The following is a 12,479-nucleotide window of genomic DNA, read 5'->3' on the forward strand; positions in this document are numbered from 1 at the left end:
AGGAAATCTGAGTTAAATGGGAGTCTTAGCTTCTACTTCCTTGGATAGTTTTAAAATAGAATGAGTTATTGACTCTATTCAATAAAGTCTCATGTATTCTAATATACCAACCAATAGATAATTTAAAATGTGACTTATGTTTAATATTGCTAATATATCCCTTTTCTATTGGCTATATAGCAGATGTTTTTAATGTGTATTAGCTGTCTATATTTTATATACATCTTAGTCTATTTGGTCTGCTATTCTTATCAATATTATTAGTGAACTTTTAGAGAACCTTGCCTTGGTTTGTTTGTTTTTTTTTTTTAATCTTTATTTTGTGGGACACTATTGCACATAGGTCTATGTGTTCTTTAATGAAAACTTTGACTCGGGACATAATTTCCAACATTTTTATGATAAAAATATAATTCACTTATTTTATCATGTGCTGTTTCAGGAATACATTAAGGGGACACAGAGGATAATCTCCAGTGTGAAAGTGTGAAGCTTTATTTTGTTTTCATTTGTTTGGTGAGTGAGTAAAGAATAAAGTGTAAATGAATCAGTAGGCTGGTGGTCATGGGGGAGAGAGCATGGAACGAGGCATCAGGAGGCCAGGTGTGGAGTTCTTGTTGTTCGGTTGTGAAGTCGTGTTTGGTTCTTTGCAGCCCCATGGACTGTAACACACCATGCTTCCCTGTCCTTGTAGTTCTCAGCAATTAGCTGTGTGATTTTGGAGAAGTTACTTGACCTCACTGAGCTTCATTTTTCTTATCTATAAAATGTGTTGTTTTATTGACATTTCTCAGATTCCCTCTCAGCTCTCAAATCCTTGGATTCTCTGTTTCATTGGAAACCCTACTTATGGCTCTCCAATTCAAAGCCGTTTGTAGGGAAGTTAGGAAACAGTCGTCTTAAAGTTAGACAGTGAGAACAAATGGAACACAAAACAGTAATTGTTCAAATGGACCTTGTGGCAGGAAAGCCATCATGGTGTGAGTCTGAGTGTAGAGAAGTATACTGTGAAAGGAGAAAAATCTAAGAATGTTAATAATTATTCATCCAAAGGCCAGTCACTCCCATCAGAATGTAATAAATTGGATTTATATGCTGCTTTTCATTCTATACCAAAGAGGTTAAAGCGGAGCTGGTTCCAGGGCCCCACGAGGAAGAAGGCCAGTTCCACTTCAGGGAAAGCCTTGTCAGGAGGAACCATAGAGCTCTTTAAGGCCCATCCACGTGGAGAAGGGCTGGGTTGGACACCAGCCAGAGAGACTGCCTGATAATCCCAGAGATCCCGTGTGTGCCTCTGTCTGGCTATTATTGAATTTTTGGAGCTGGAAAGAGGCAAGACAAAAGAAATTGAAAAAACAGTACAAGAAGGCAGTAGAATAACGTTTTCTCCTTTCATGACTGAGTGTCAATGGCTGGGTAATAATGACAGTAAACAGAGACCAGAGGTGTCGGGGGGAAGAGAGTTTGCCGGTTATGTTCCGGCAGATCATCACAGCGCAGAGAGGCACAACAGGGGCTGGAAAACAAAGGCAGAGCCTCAGAGGACAGCAGAATGGGGGGCTCATCTGTTAATCACTTTGAAAGTCAGACATATGTATGTATGTAATAAAGTGTACACTGCACTTCTGCAGTTTGGTTCTAAAAGATACAGGGTCTCTGCAGCTTTGTTATTATTATTGTTGTTCAGTTGCTAAGTCGTGTCCGACTCTTTGTGACCCCATGGACCGCAGCATGCCAGGCTCCTCTGTCTTCTGTCTCCAAAGTTTGCTCAAATTCATGTCCATTGAGTCTGTGATGCTATCCAACCATCTTATTCTCTGTTGCCCTCTTCTCCTCTTGTTCTTTAATGAAAACTTTGACTAGGGACATAATTTCCCAGCCTCAGGGTCTTTTCCAATGAGTTGGCTCTTCGTATCAGGTGGCCAAAGTATTGGAGCTTCAGCCTCAGCTGGACCTTTGTCAGCAAAGTGATGTCTCTGTTTTTTTAATACACTGTCTAGATTTGTCATAGCTTTCCTTCCAAGAAGCAAGTGTTTTTTAATTTCAGGGCTGCAGTCACTGTCTGCAGTGATTTTGGAGCCCAAGAAGATAAAATCTGTTCTTGCTTCCACTTTTTCCACATCTATTTGCCATGAAGTGATGGGACCAGATGTCATGACCTTAGTATTTTTTCATGTTGCATTTCAAGATAGCTTTTTCACTCTTCTCTTTCACCCTCATCAAGAGGGTTCCTCTTCACTTTCTGCCATTAGAGTGGTGCCATCTGCATGTATGTAGCTTATTTTTGATATAAAAATACAGCCTTTAAAAATTATTTACCCAGGTTACATGAAGAATAGTAATCTGAGAAGCACAAAGCAGACTTGTGACACATGTCACTGAATGGATAAATGATAGATTTCTATTAGAGAACATGGGAGAGCTGCTTTTTGCTTGCATTCTGTTGTACAGAGTCTTTCCTGGACATCTCCTAATTTAATTAAAAAAAAAAAAAAGAAATGAGCCTCTGAGCGATGATCAGGTGTCACCAAACAAGTTATTCACTCATAATTTTAGCTTATCCTTATAGATAATATGATAGGAGTCACTTGTGTGATTGAGTGAGCTTCAGCAAAATCAGTATATACCTCAACATCAATATATACCTCAAACTCATAAACCGCGTGTTAGTTTTAAAACAGAAAATAGAAGGTTCACCTGCGGTGGTATCCTCTGCCTGCACAGCAGAGATTTCAGCCTGTCTCTTGTTTAGATGATTATTGTTTGAGCAGATGTGACAGTTCCCATCTGTGATTGTTATCCTTTGCTCAAAACAACCAGTAACTTTTCATAGAAGTAGCTTTCCTTCTTTCTAAACCCTTGGACCTTTTTGAAAATTTGATTCCTTTTTGCTTTTTCTGAAGTTTGCCTTTACTTTGAAATTCCCCAAGTACTTTAAAAAATGATGTTATCTTTTTAGAGCAGTTTTAGTTTCACAGCAAAATTATGGGGAAGTACCAGAGATTTCCCATACGCTTCCTGCCGCCCCCCCACATGCCCAGCCTCCCCCGTTAACAGCACCTCTACCAGAGTGGCTCATCTGTGACAGTTGATAAACCGATATTGACCCATCATAATCCCCCAAAGTCCATAGTTTACATTCTCTGGGTTTGGACAAGTGTATGGGTTTTCCTGGTGGGTCAGTGGTAAAGAATCCATCTGTCAATGCTGGAGACACAGGTTCAATCCCTGGGTCGGGAAGATCCCCTGGAGAAGGAAATGGCAGCCCACTCTAGTATCCTTGCCTAGAGAATTCCATGGACAGAGGAGCCTCGTGGGCTACAGCCCATGGGGTCTCAAAGAGTCGGACACAACTTATCTCAACAACTACTACAACATGGTGTCATACGGAATAGTTTCCTTGCCCACAAATCCTCTGTATTCCGTGTGTTCATCCCTCCTTTCCCACCCCCCATTCCCCACTGTGGCCACATTTGAGTCCCTTCCTTCATAAACACTGGGGTGCAGTGTGTAATCATTGGAAGTTATTTCCTCATTGTCACTTTTCCCATTTCTAGCCCAGTGCCTGTGCTCAAAAGTGATATATAGCTGCATGAGAATTTAATTGCTGCTCTGCACCTCAGTTGGTTAAAAAGAACTCTAGCTTGCAAAACCATTTCAAATATTCCATGCTGAGTGACTGAGATTTGTTTGCTGTTTTAAGTCTCCCCTAATCTACAAACACATTTTTCTGTATCTCGTTCTGCCAACAGAGAGGTTCAGGCAGACCTGTTTACCTTCTGAGGGAAAGGCTTCATCAGCTTTCTCCTCACTTCTCTCAGAGAGCGGAGGAAGGTGGGAACAGAACAGAAAACAGAGCTGGCAGGCGGCGAAGGAGAGGCTGCCAGAATTGATAGCGAGAGACCGAGTCGGGGGCCAGAGAAAGAGCGGGCATCTCCTCTGTGCTCTCGCTTCTGTTAGTCTGAAACCATAGCTTCTTTTTATCACCATCGCCTTTCAAGTGCTTTCTCCAAGGCATCCAAGTTGAGCTTGTTTATAAGCATGTTAGAGTCCAAGGATATTGAGAAGCCAGGGCCTGAAAACAAGGTATTTGTCCTCTGTCTTTATCATCCTGGGTGGCCTCCCCAGGAAGCTGAGAGGGCAGACGGCTGCGTGACCCTGGCTGTGCCCAGCGTCTGTCCCAGAGAGTGAGGGGTTTCTCTTGCAGGAACCCTGCTGCACAGGCCCCGGCGTGGTCGGCATCCAAGATGATTTCTCGAGATGGCCAGGCTGTGCCAGCACCAACATCTCTCACTGACCGTGATGAAGGGGGTTTCAGTCCTCTTCTTTCACAGAGAGAAGGGGAGATCCTTGATTTTGATACATTCTTCCTAAAATCTCTTGAACTATGTTTGAATTGAGAGCAATGTAGATATATTCCCTGTATATCTAGGCAGGGATATCTTCAGCCAGATTGAAGTTTAACTCCACCATGTACTGGGGCTTTCCAGGGGTTGCTAGTGGTAAAGAATCCACCTGCCCAATGCAGAAGACACAAGAGACATGGGTTTGACCCCTGGGTTGGGCAGATCCCTTGGAGAAGGGAATGGCTACGCACTCCAGTATTCTTGCCTGGAGAAGCCCATGGACAGAGGAAGCTGGCGGGCTACAGTCTGTAGGGTCACAGAGAGCCGTACATGACTGAGTGCACACAGAGTGTGCTGATCAAGACCTGACCAAGGCATGAGGTTAGGCTTGTAACTTGGCTACCCTTAAAGTGGACAACAGACTGGTTCCAAATAGGAAAAGGAGTACGTCAAGCCTGTATATTGTCACCCTGCTTGTTGAACTTATATGCAGAGTACATCATGAGAAACGCTGGGCTGAACGAAGCACAAGCTAGAATCAAGATTGCCGGAAGAAATATCAATAACCTCAGATATGCAGATGACACCACCCTTATGGCAGAAAGTGAAGAAGAACTAAAGAGCCTCTTGATGAAAGTGAAAGAGGAGAGTGAAAAAGTTGGCTGAAAGCTCAACATTCAGAAAACTAAGATCATGGCATCTGGTCCCATCACTCCACGGCAAATAGATGGGGAAACAGTGGAAACAGTGGGTGACATTTTTTGGGGGGGCTCCAAAATCACTGCAGATGGTGATTGCAGCCATGAAATTAGAAGAAGCTTACTCCTTGGAAGGAAAGTTATGACCAAGCTAGACAGCATTTTAAAAACCAGAGACATTACTTTGCCAACAAAGGTCCATCTAGTCAAGGCTATGGATTTTCCAGTAGTCATGTATGGATATGAGAGTTGGACTGTAAAGAAAGCTGAGCACTGAAGAGTTGATGCTTTTGAACAGTGGTGTTGGAGAAGACTCTTGAGAGTCCCTTGGACTTCAAGGAGATCCAACCAGTCCATCCTAAAGGAGATCAGTCCTGGGTGTTCATTGGAAGGACTAATGTTGAAGCTGAAACTCCAGTACTTTGGCCACCTGATGCGATGAGCTGACTCTTTGGAAAAGACCCTGATGCTGGGAAGGATTGAGGGCAGGAGGAGAAGGGGACGACAGAGGATGAGATGGTTGGATGGCATCACCGACTCAATAGACATGAGTTTGGGTAGGCTCCTGGAGTTGGTGATGGACAGGGAGGCCTGGCATGCTGCAGTCCATGGGGTCTCAGAGTTGGACACAACTGAGTGACTGAACTGAACTGAACTGAAAGTGGAAAATCATTATATTAGATCCCACTTTCCTTTAGGAGGTACATTACTGACTGACTAATCTTACTTGAATATTCCCCTGAGTGGGGTGGAGGTGGTGTCTCATCTCACCCCACCCCAAATTACTCATTAAAGTATTCCTTCTACTTATATCAGTTAGGAATCATTTGGACTGCAAATAGTAGTGACAACAACATAGAGTTGTTTTTTAAAATGGCTTATTTTTTCTCACATTGTTGGAAGTCCAGAGAATAAGCAGCCTCTGGGGTTATTTCTGAGATTCAATAATATCAAGGCTGATTAGTGCAGTTTCATAACCTTTCTGTCATGGTTGCAAGATGGCTGCTGAGGCACTAGTCATCTTGTCTACATTCCAGTAAAGAAGAAGAAGGAAGAGAAAGGGATAACAGCGAAATTAGGAAAACAAAAGATTACACTGAAACCATGGAAAGAGATTTTTCTTATGTGACTTGGCCAGAATTGTGTCAGGTGGTCACTCTGACCTAAGGGAGTTGGAGAAACCAGGCTTGGGAATGGGGTTGGATCAGAGATGAGTTCTGATAAGTGCAGTTTTATTTATTTCATTATTTTCCTAGTAACGTTTTAGTGCCTTTTATAGCCTGACCGTAAACCTAGCCATAGAAATGCTAATAAGTTAGTTAAATTATAGTAATAACATGTGGGATTACTATGTGCCATGCATTTACTCAGCTAATCCTCATAATAATGCAGAGCGTGTATGTGATTCATATTCCATTTTACAGATTAGGAAATGCAGGCCCAGAGACTCAGTAGCTTGCTCAAGGTTGAGAGCTTGCTCTAGGAAGTGGCAGAGTCTGCATTCAAACCTGAACCCACTGGACTTTAGAGTTTTTCTCTAAATCGTCCTGAGGAGGTGACATTTACATTAGGAGCTGAGTGACGAGAAGCATCTTGCCATGAAAAGACAGAGAATGTTCCTGGCAGAAAAAAACAGTAAGAGAAAATTCCCTAAGGGAAGGAAGACCTTGGCTGTTTTAGAGGAACTGAGAAGAGATTAGCAGGCCTGGTGCTTGCCAGGGGAGAGTGATCGAAAGTGAGATGGATCAGATGGTTGGGGACAGAAATGCCGGCCTCAAAGTCAGAGGCAAGAATTTGCATTTTGTGGTATTCGTGGTGGGATTCGTGTGTCTTCGCTTCACTCGCCATAACCTTTTCCCTGTTGTATGATGAGACATGTAATACTTGCTTTGACTACTTCATGGGGTTCAGGTAAGGATCAAATGATGGAATGTGTGTGACAGTAAATTGTTCTGTGTGAAATTGTTTATAAAATTAGAAATAGTAAAGGCCACAGAGTAAGTATTTCTTAGCAAGAAGTTTGTCTTATAAATGCTCTGTGGATTACACTAAAAACAACTGAACTTGTGACTGGACAGAACAAGCGGTTCATTAGCAAATGCAACGTTTAAAAAATACCTGACGTGTTTTACAGTGTTCTGTGGGAGTGCGGCTTCCAATTAGAACAGAGACTAGGTTATGGCTGATTATCTTTCTCACTGTTGCAAGGACAGAAGAGAGGATGCATGTAAAATCATATGTTTTAAGAGCTATAGTGGAGAGCTCTGGACACAAAGAAGTCTAAAGGAACTCAGTTCCAGGAGGGAAGAGATCTTTGTAGTGAGCAAAGCCCAGAAGTCTCTTCTTTCCTTTGTGTGTGTCTCTTCCTGGGTCTTTGCACTGCTGGGCAGACGATGACACCTGCCCAAGCAGAGGGGCTTTAGGGGGAGAGGAGACACTGTGGAGGTCGGAATCTGTCAAAGCCTGAATTGCAGAGCTGGTTCTCCACGTCTGACAACTCTCTCCCTTGGGATTTTGCTCATAAAAGGCTCTAAAGTAGACAGCAATTCCTGTAATCCCGTGGTGTTTATCCTAAAGCCCTCTTGAGAGAGGGACCTGTAATACACACAGGGTAAATCTCCTCAAAGCATTTGGAACCAGTGGCAACCTTAAACTGATTAAAATTACAGCTCAGCCCAGACCCACTTCAGCTCCGTAATGGATTGAAGTGATCTGTACCTCATTTCAGCCAGCAGACAGAAGGCTTGCTCTTCTTGGGGAACTTACTATTTATTCCTGTTTCCTAGGGTTCTTTAAAACATAATGTCTGCCATACGACAAAAAATTGTGAGATTTGTAAACGAACAAGAGGATATAACCCATAAGCAATTGACTGTTTTTTGATCAATATTAGCAGATGCGCTGACAGCAGTGATGCTGGCGCTAAGAGACAAAAACTTTTAAATGACAACAATAAATATGTTAAAGAAGAGAGACAAAATGGGTAAAGGGTGAATAACATCAACAGAGAAATAGAACCTTTAAAAAGAACCAATTGGACATTCTTGATATAGTATCAGAATTGAAGCATTCACCGGGTGGACGTAATAAGGACTGGACACGTAGAAGAAAAGTGAATCTGAAGAGAGGATAGTAGAAATTCTCTAAACTGAAGCACAAAGGGTGAGGGTTGGGGAGAAGTAAAGCATATTATGAAGGACACTTGGGACAATGTCAAATGGTTGTGTTATTGGAGTTCCAGAAGAAGAGAGAGAAATTGGGACAGAAAACATTTTTGAACAAAAAATGGATAAGACTATCCCAAAACTGATGAAATACATACAACCATAGATTCAAGAAGCTCAGTAAACCTAAAGCAAAATAGTGAAAGTCGCTCAGTCATGTCTGACTCTTTGCAACCCCTGGACTATATAGTCCATGGAATTCTCCAGGCCAGAATACTGGAGTGGATAGCCTTTCCCTTCTCTAGGGGATCCTCCCAACCCAGGGATTGAACCCAGGTCTCCCACATTGCAGGTGGATTCTTTACCAACTGAGCCACAATACAGAATAAATAGAAATAAAATCACAATCTAGGCATTTCATAATTAAGCTTCTAAAAACAAAAGATAAAGGGAAAATGTATTAAAAGCAGTTAGAGAGGAAAAACATTATACTTAGAAGAATATCAATAAGGATTATAAATGATTTTCCATCAGAATCAAGAATACAGATAACAATGAAATGACAGCTTTAAAAGGATTATAAAGACAATAAAAACTGCCAGCCGAGTCCTGTGCCCAGTAATCATATTCATCCAAGATGAAAGTGAATGAAAGACACATTCAGAAAGAAATATGAGGGAATTTGTTGCCAGCAGATCCATAGTACAAGAAATGCTGAAGAAATACCAAAGGAGGTTGGCAAAACCGCTTAGAGTGATCTGTTATAGCTATATTGCCTTGTAGGGAGGATAAGGCACACCAGAAAGGATAAAGGTAAAAGTCTACTTGTTTAACTTTTAAAAAGTTGTTGACTTTTTTTGATTTATGTGAGCTTGATTTTGTGAAATTTATTAAAGTTCAGCATTTTTAAGTCAGTGTTTTTAAAAGATGACAAAAAGTTATTTTCACTTACCATTTTCGTAAATGATTGAAAAATACTATAAGGATTTTATGATAACTTTTGTGGGATATAAACGTGAAGAAGTAACATATATGACAATAGTGGTATTATAAGGAATGAAGGGAGAATTACACTCACATGTTAGTTACATTGTTCTGACGTTGTAAAATACTAACTCAAGGCAGATAGTTATATAAGGTATTTCTTAAAAGATAATGGAGGAGAAATGGAATAATAATTTTTTTATTAATGACACTTTAACTTAATGGTAATTAACCATCCACTGAAAATCTAATTTTAAACCTCATGGTGTTTTCCCAACAAAAGTTGCTATATAACACTGTGTAACAGTCGCATTCTATTTTCCATATAATGTTTTCCTGGTATTGTTTTGGAGTAAAAAATTACAAACAGCTGATGAAGCTGAAGCTCTGTTTATCCTAATATGGTGAGGTATGAAGCTGTAAGTCTCCTCAAAGTGTTGGATGAGCTGGAACGTTGCAGTTATGTAATACTTCAGGACTGGAAGGTCACGGTCCCTACTCTACCCTGGGGTGAAAGGGAAGTATTCGGATCCCTCACCAAACAAGCGAGAACTCTTCCAAATGTGCTTATCCCCAAAATGCTGTCTGACTTCTTTGCCAAAAAAAACAGTTGACTGTTGCAATTAAAGGATTTTTGGGGTGGGTTGTCTCAGATGAGACCAGTGTGTTATGCAGATGTTCATGACCTGCATTTCACATCTAATCGCCCTGCTCTCAGCAGAAGTTTATGATGATCTCTTCTCTGAGATTCCACCAGTATTCCCTTTGCATGAGTAAGAAACTGTAGTAAATGAAAACAGTCCTTGTTAATCCTAAATACATATGTTCCTTATCATCTAAGATTCACTTAATAGTTCCCAGATTTCTCACTTCACATATTTGTGTTGCTGAGGTATATCTGCGTGTTTGCTTAATTTCTAAGATAAATCATTCTATTCCATGCAGCCATTGAGATGGTATGTCTGTGTTGGCATGGAAAAGATATCTATGACATGGTTTTGAGTGGCGAAAACAAAGCATCTCGTAGATCAATATGATGTGATACAGATGGGAAAGACCTTCAGTTTCTGCTTTATAAATTGTGTTTTACTTAAACTTTTATCCTTATAATACACCATCTTATAAATTTAAAAACAGGCTGTGTCTTCCATTAAGACTGTAAAATTTTTGTGTCAGTCATACTTATTTTTAAAGAATAAACCTAAAAAAAATCTGTTAGTTTTGGTAGCCCGTCAGGCTCCTCTGTCCACAGGATTTTCCAGGCAGGAATACTGGAGTGGGTTGCCATTTCCTTCTCCCTCCAAAAAAATCTATAACTAGAGAAAGTTTTGGGCATCTATATATTTTTTTCTGAATAGTGTACAGAGGGCACTAGGCTTTGTGAGCAGTGGTAATCGAATACGGTTTCAAGAAGTAGCTGTCTTATAATTCTATGAATTTGCTAATGGTTTTCAGTATTGGTCTTGATACAAAAGGGAAAGACTTAACAGCCTAAAAATAATATAGGAAGCAATAGCTGTCTTGATATCCTGTGTTGATTTCATATGCATTTCAATCACTAGAATGTCTCTGTCATGTCAAGCTATAAAGAACTCAGTGAAAAACTCTTATGACCTAGTTATCGAACAAAACTACCTCAAATTATTTTTATTAACAAGCACAGAAGAAAAAAATTGAAGTGGGTATCTTACATTTTTATGAAATGCTCTTGAGTTTTGAAAATAAGTTGACTAACTCAGTGTAAACCTAGAACTGCTTCTAGTCAGGTACAATGTCAGGATCAATGATCTAATTCTGGAAATTTCTACTAAAGGTGATTGATGAATCTAGGATTCCAAGCACAGGCAGCTTTTCCGCCCCCCCCCCCCCCCCCACTCTTGTGACATTTACAGAAGCTAACTTTTACTATATGTGTTTTGATTAATATAAGCAAATTCTTACTCTATGAAGTATGTAAAAGTCACAGAAAGTATTTTTGTGATAATTTCCACATGGCCACAAAGTCATTGTGAATTAGGATGAAAAGGGTGGGGCCACCTGACTGGGGGTTACTCCCTCAAACCTCTCTCCGTCACACTAACACCTTCTCTCCATCAGTTTCAAACTTTTGTGTGATTCATCACATGAGACACTGATTTCCATTGACCGATATTTAACACTTTTCTTTCCTCAGAAAGTCCATCCCTCGCTGCCGAAGAATCAACAGGATGCTCTCCAATGAGTCCCTTCAGTCCCCGGCGTTCAGCCGCTCCAACTCTCAAGCCTCCGTAGACAGTGCCTCCATGGAGGATTTCTGGCGGGAAATAGAAAGCATCAAAGAGAACAGCCTGGGGGCCCAGGAGGAACAGACGCCTGCCGAGGCCAAGCCCCTGGATGGTGAGATGCCAGATTGGTCCCCACCGTGCAGCCTTTGACATGCTCTCTTGTTCTGTTGGCTGGTAGACATCGTTCCACGAGTAGCCTAACTAGTGAATCGATAGACTTTGGTGTACCAGCTTCCTGCTTCCGCTGGTTTGTATCTGCTGGTCTGGCTCAGGGTGGCTTCTTCTCTGCAGGTGACACGACCTAAAGGGGGGCTGTTAACCATCCAGATTGATCCCTGACATATCACCATTTAGGGAGGCTGTACCTGGCTGTGGATTAGAATCATTATTGTCTAGCAGATTGACTATTCTAACTTTGAGGTTTTTACATCTGCATACTTAACTATTAATTACCAAAGAAAGATACAGAAAAAAAAATTGCCAGCATAATTCTAGAAAAAAAAATATTTGACTTTGAAGCACTTACTAGTATTAATGTATTTAGAGAATGGATAATCCATACTTCACAAGATAAATGCCATGTCAAGATAGGTCAGTTATACTAGTTTCCAGTGAAATTAAACAAGAAGATAGAGGAACCAAAAAAGTATTTGTGTTGTTGTTTAGTCTCTTAGTCATGTCCGACTCTTGGCGACCCCATGAACTGCGGCACGCCAGGCTTCCCTGTCCTTCCCTATCTCCTGGAATTTGCTCTAGCTCATGTCCATTGAATCCATGATGCCATACAACCATCTTGTCCTCTGTTACCCCTTCTCCTCCTGCCCTCAATCTTTATTGCCCTTAATTTTCTAAAAGAGCAAAATTACTCACCTGAGATTAAAAGCATGGGACAAGGAGGACCTATTTTATAGCACAGGGAACTCTGCTCAGTGTTATGTGGCAGCCTGGATGGGAGGGGGGTTTGGGGAAGAATGAATACATGGATGTACATGACTGAGTCCCTTTGCTATCTACCTGAAACTG

At 41.1% G+C, this 12,479-nt stretch overlaps 1 protein-coding gene across 4 annotated transcripts in view; it reads left to right on the forward strand.

The window, feature by feature from the left end:
• ARHGAP28 (Rho GTPase activating protein 28) overlaps positions 1 to 12,479 on the forward strand; it is a 138,680-nt gene that overhangs the window by 69,210 nt on the left and 56,991 nt on the right. For all 4 annotated transcript variants that reach the window (XM_061131028.1, XM_061131029.1, XM_061131030.1 and 1 more), the window contains exon 2: positions 11,366 to 11,568. In XM_061131028.1, the coding sequence (XP_060987011.1) occupies positions 11,366 to 11,568 (203 nt within the window). The remainder of the gene's footprint in view (positions 1 to 11,365; positions 11,569 to 12,479) is intronic.

This window comes from Dama dama, chromosome 27 (assembly GCF_033118175.1).
Source record: "Dama dama isolate Ldn47 chromosome 27, ASM3311817v1, whole genome shotgun sequence".
NCBI classification, from domain to species: domain Eukaryota; kingdom Metazoa; phylum Chordata; class Mammalia; order Artiodactyla; family Cervidae; genus Dama; species Dama dama.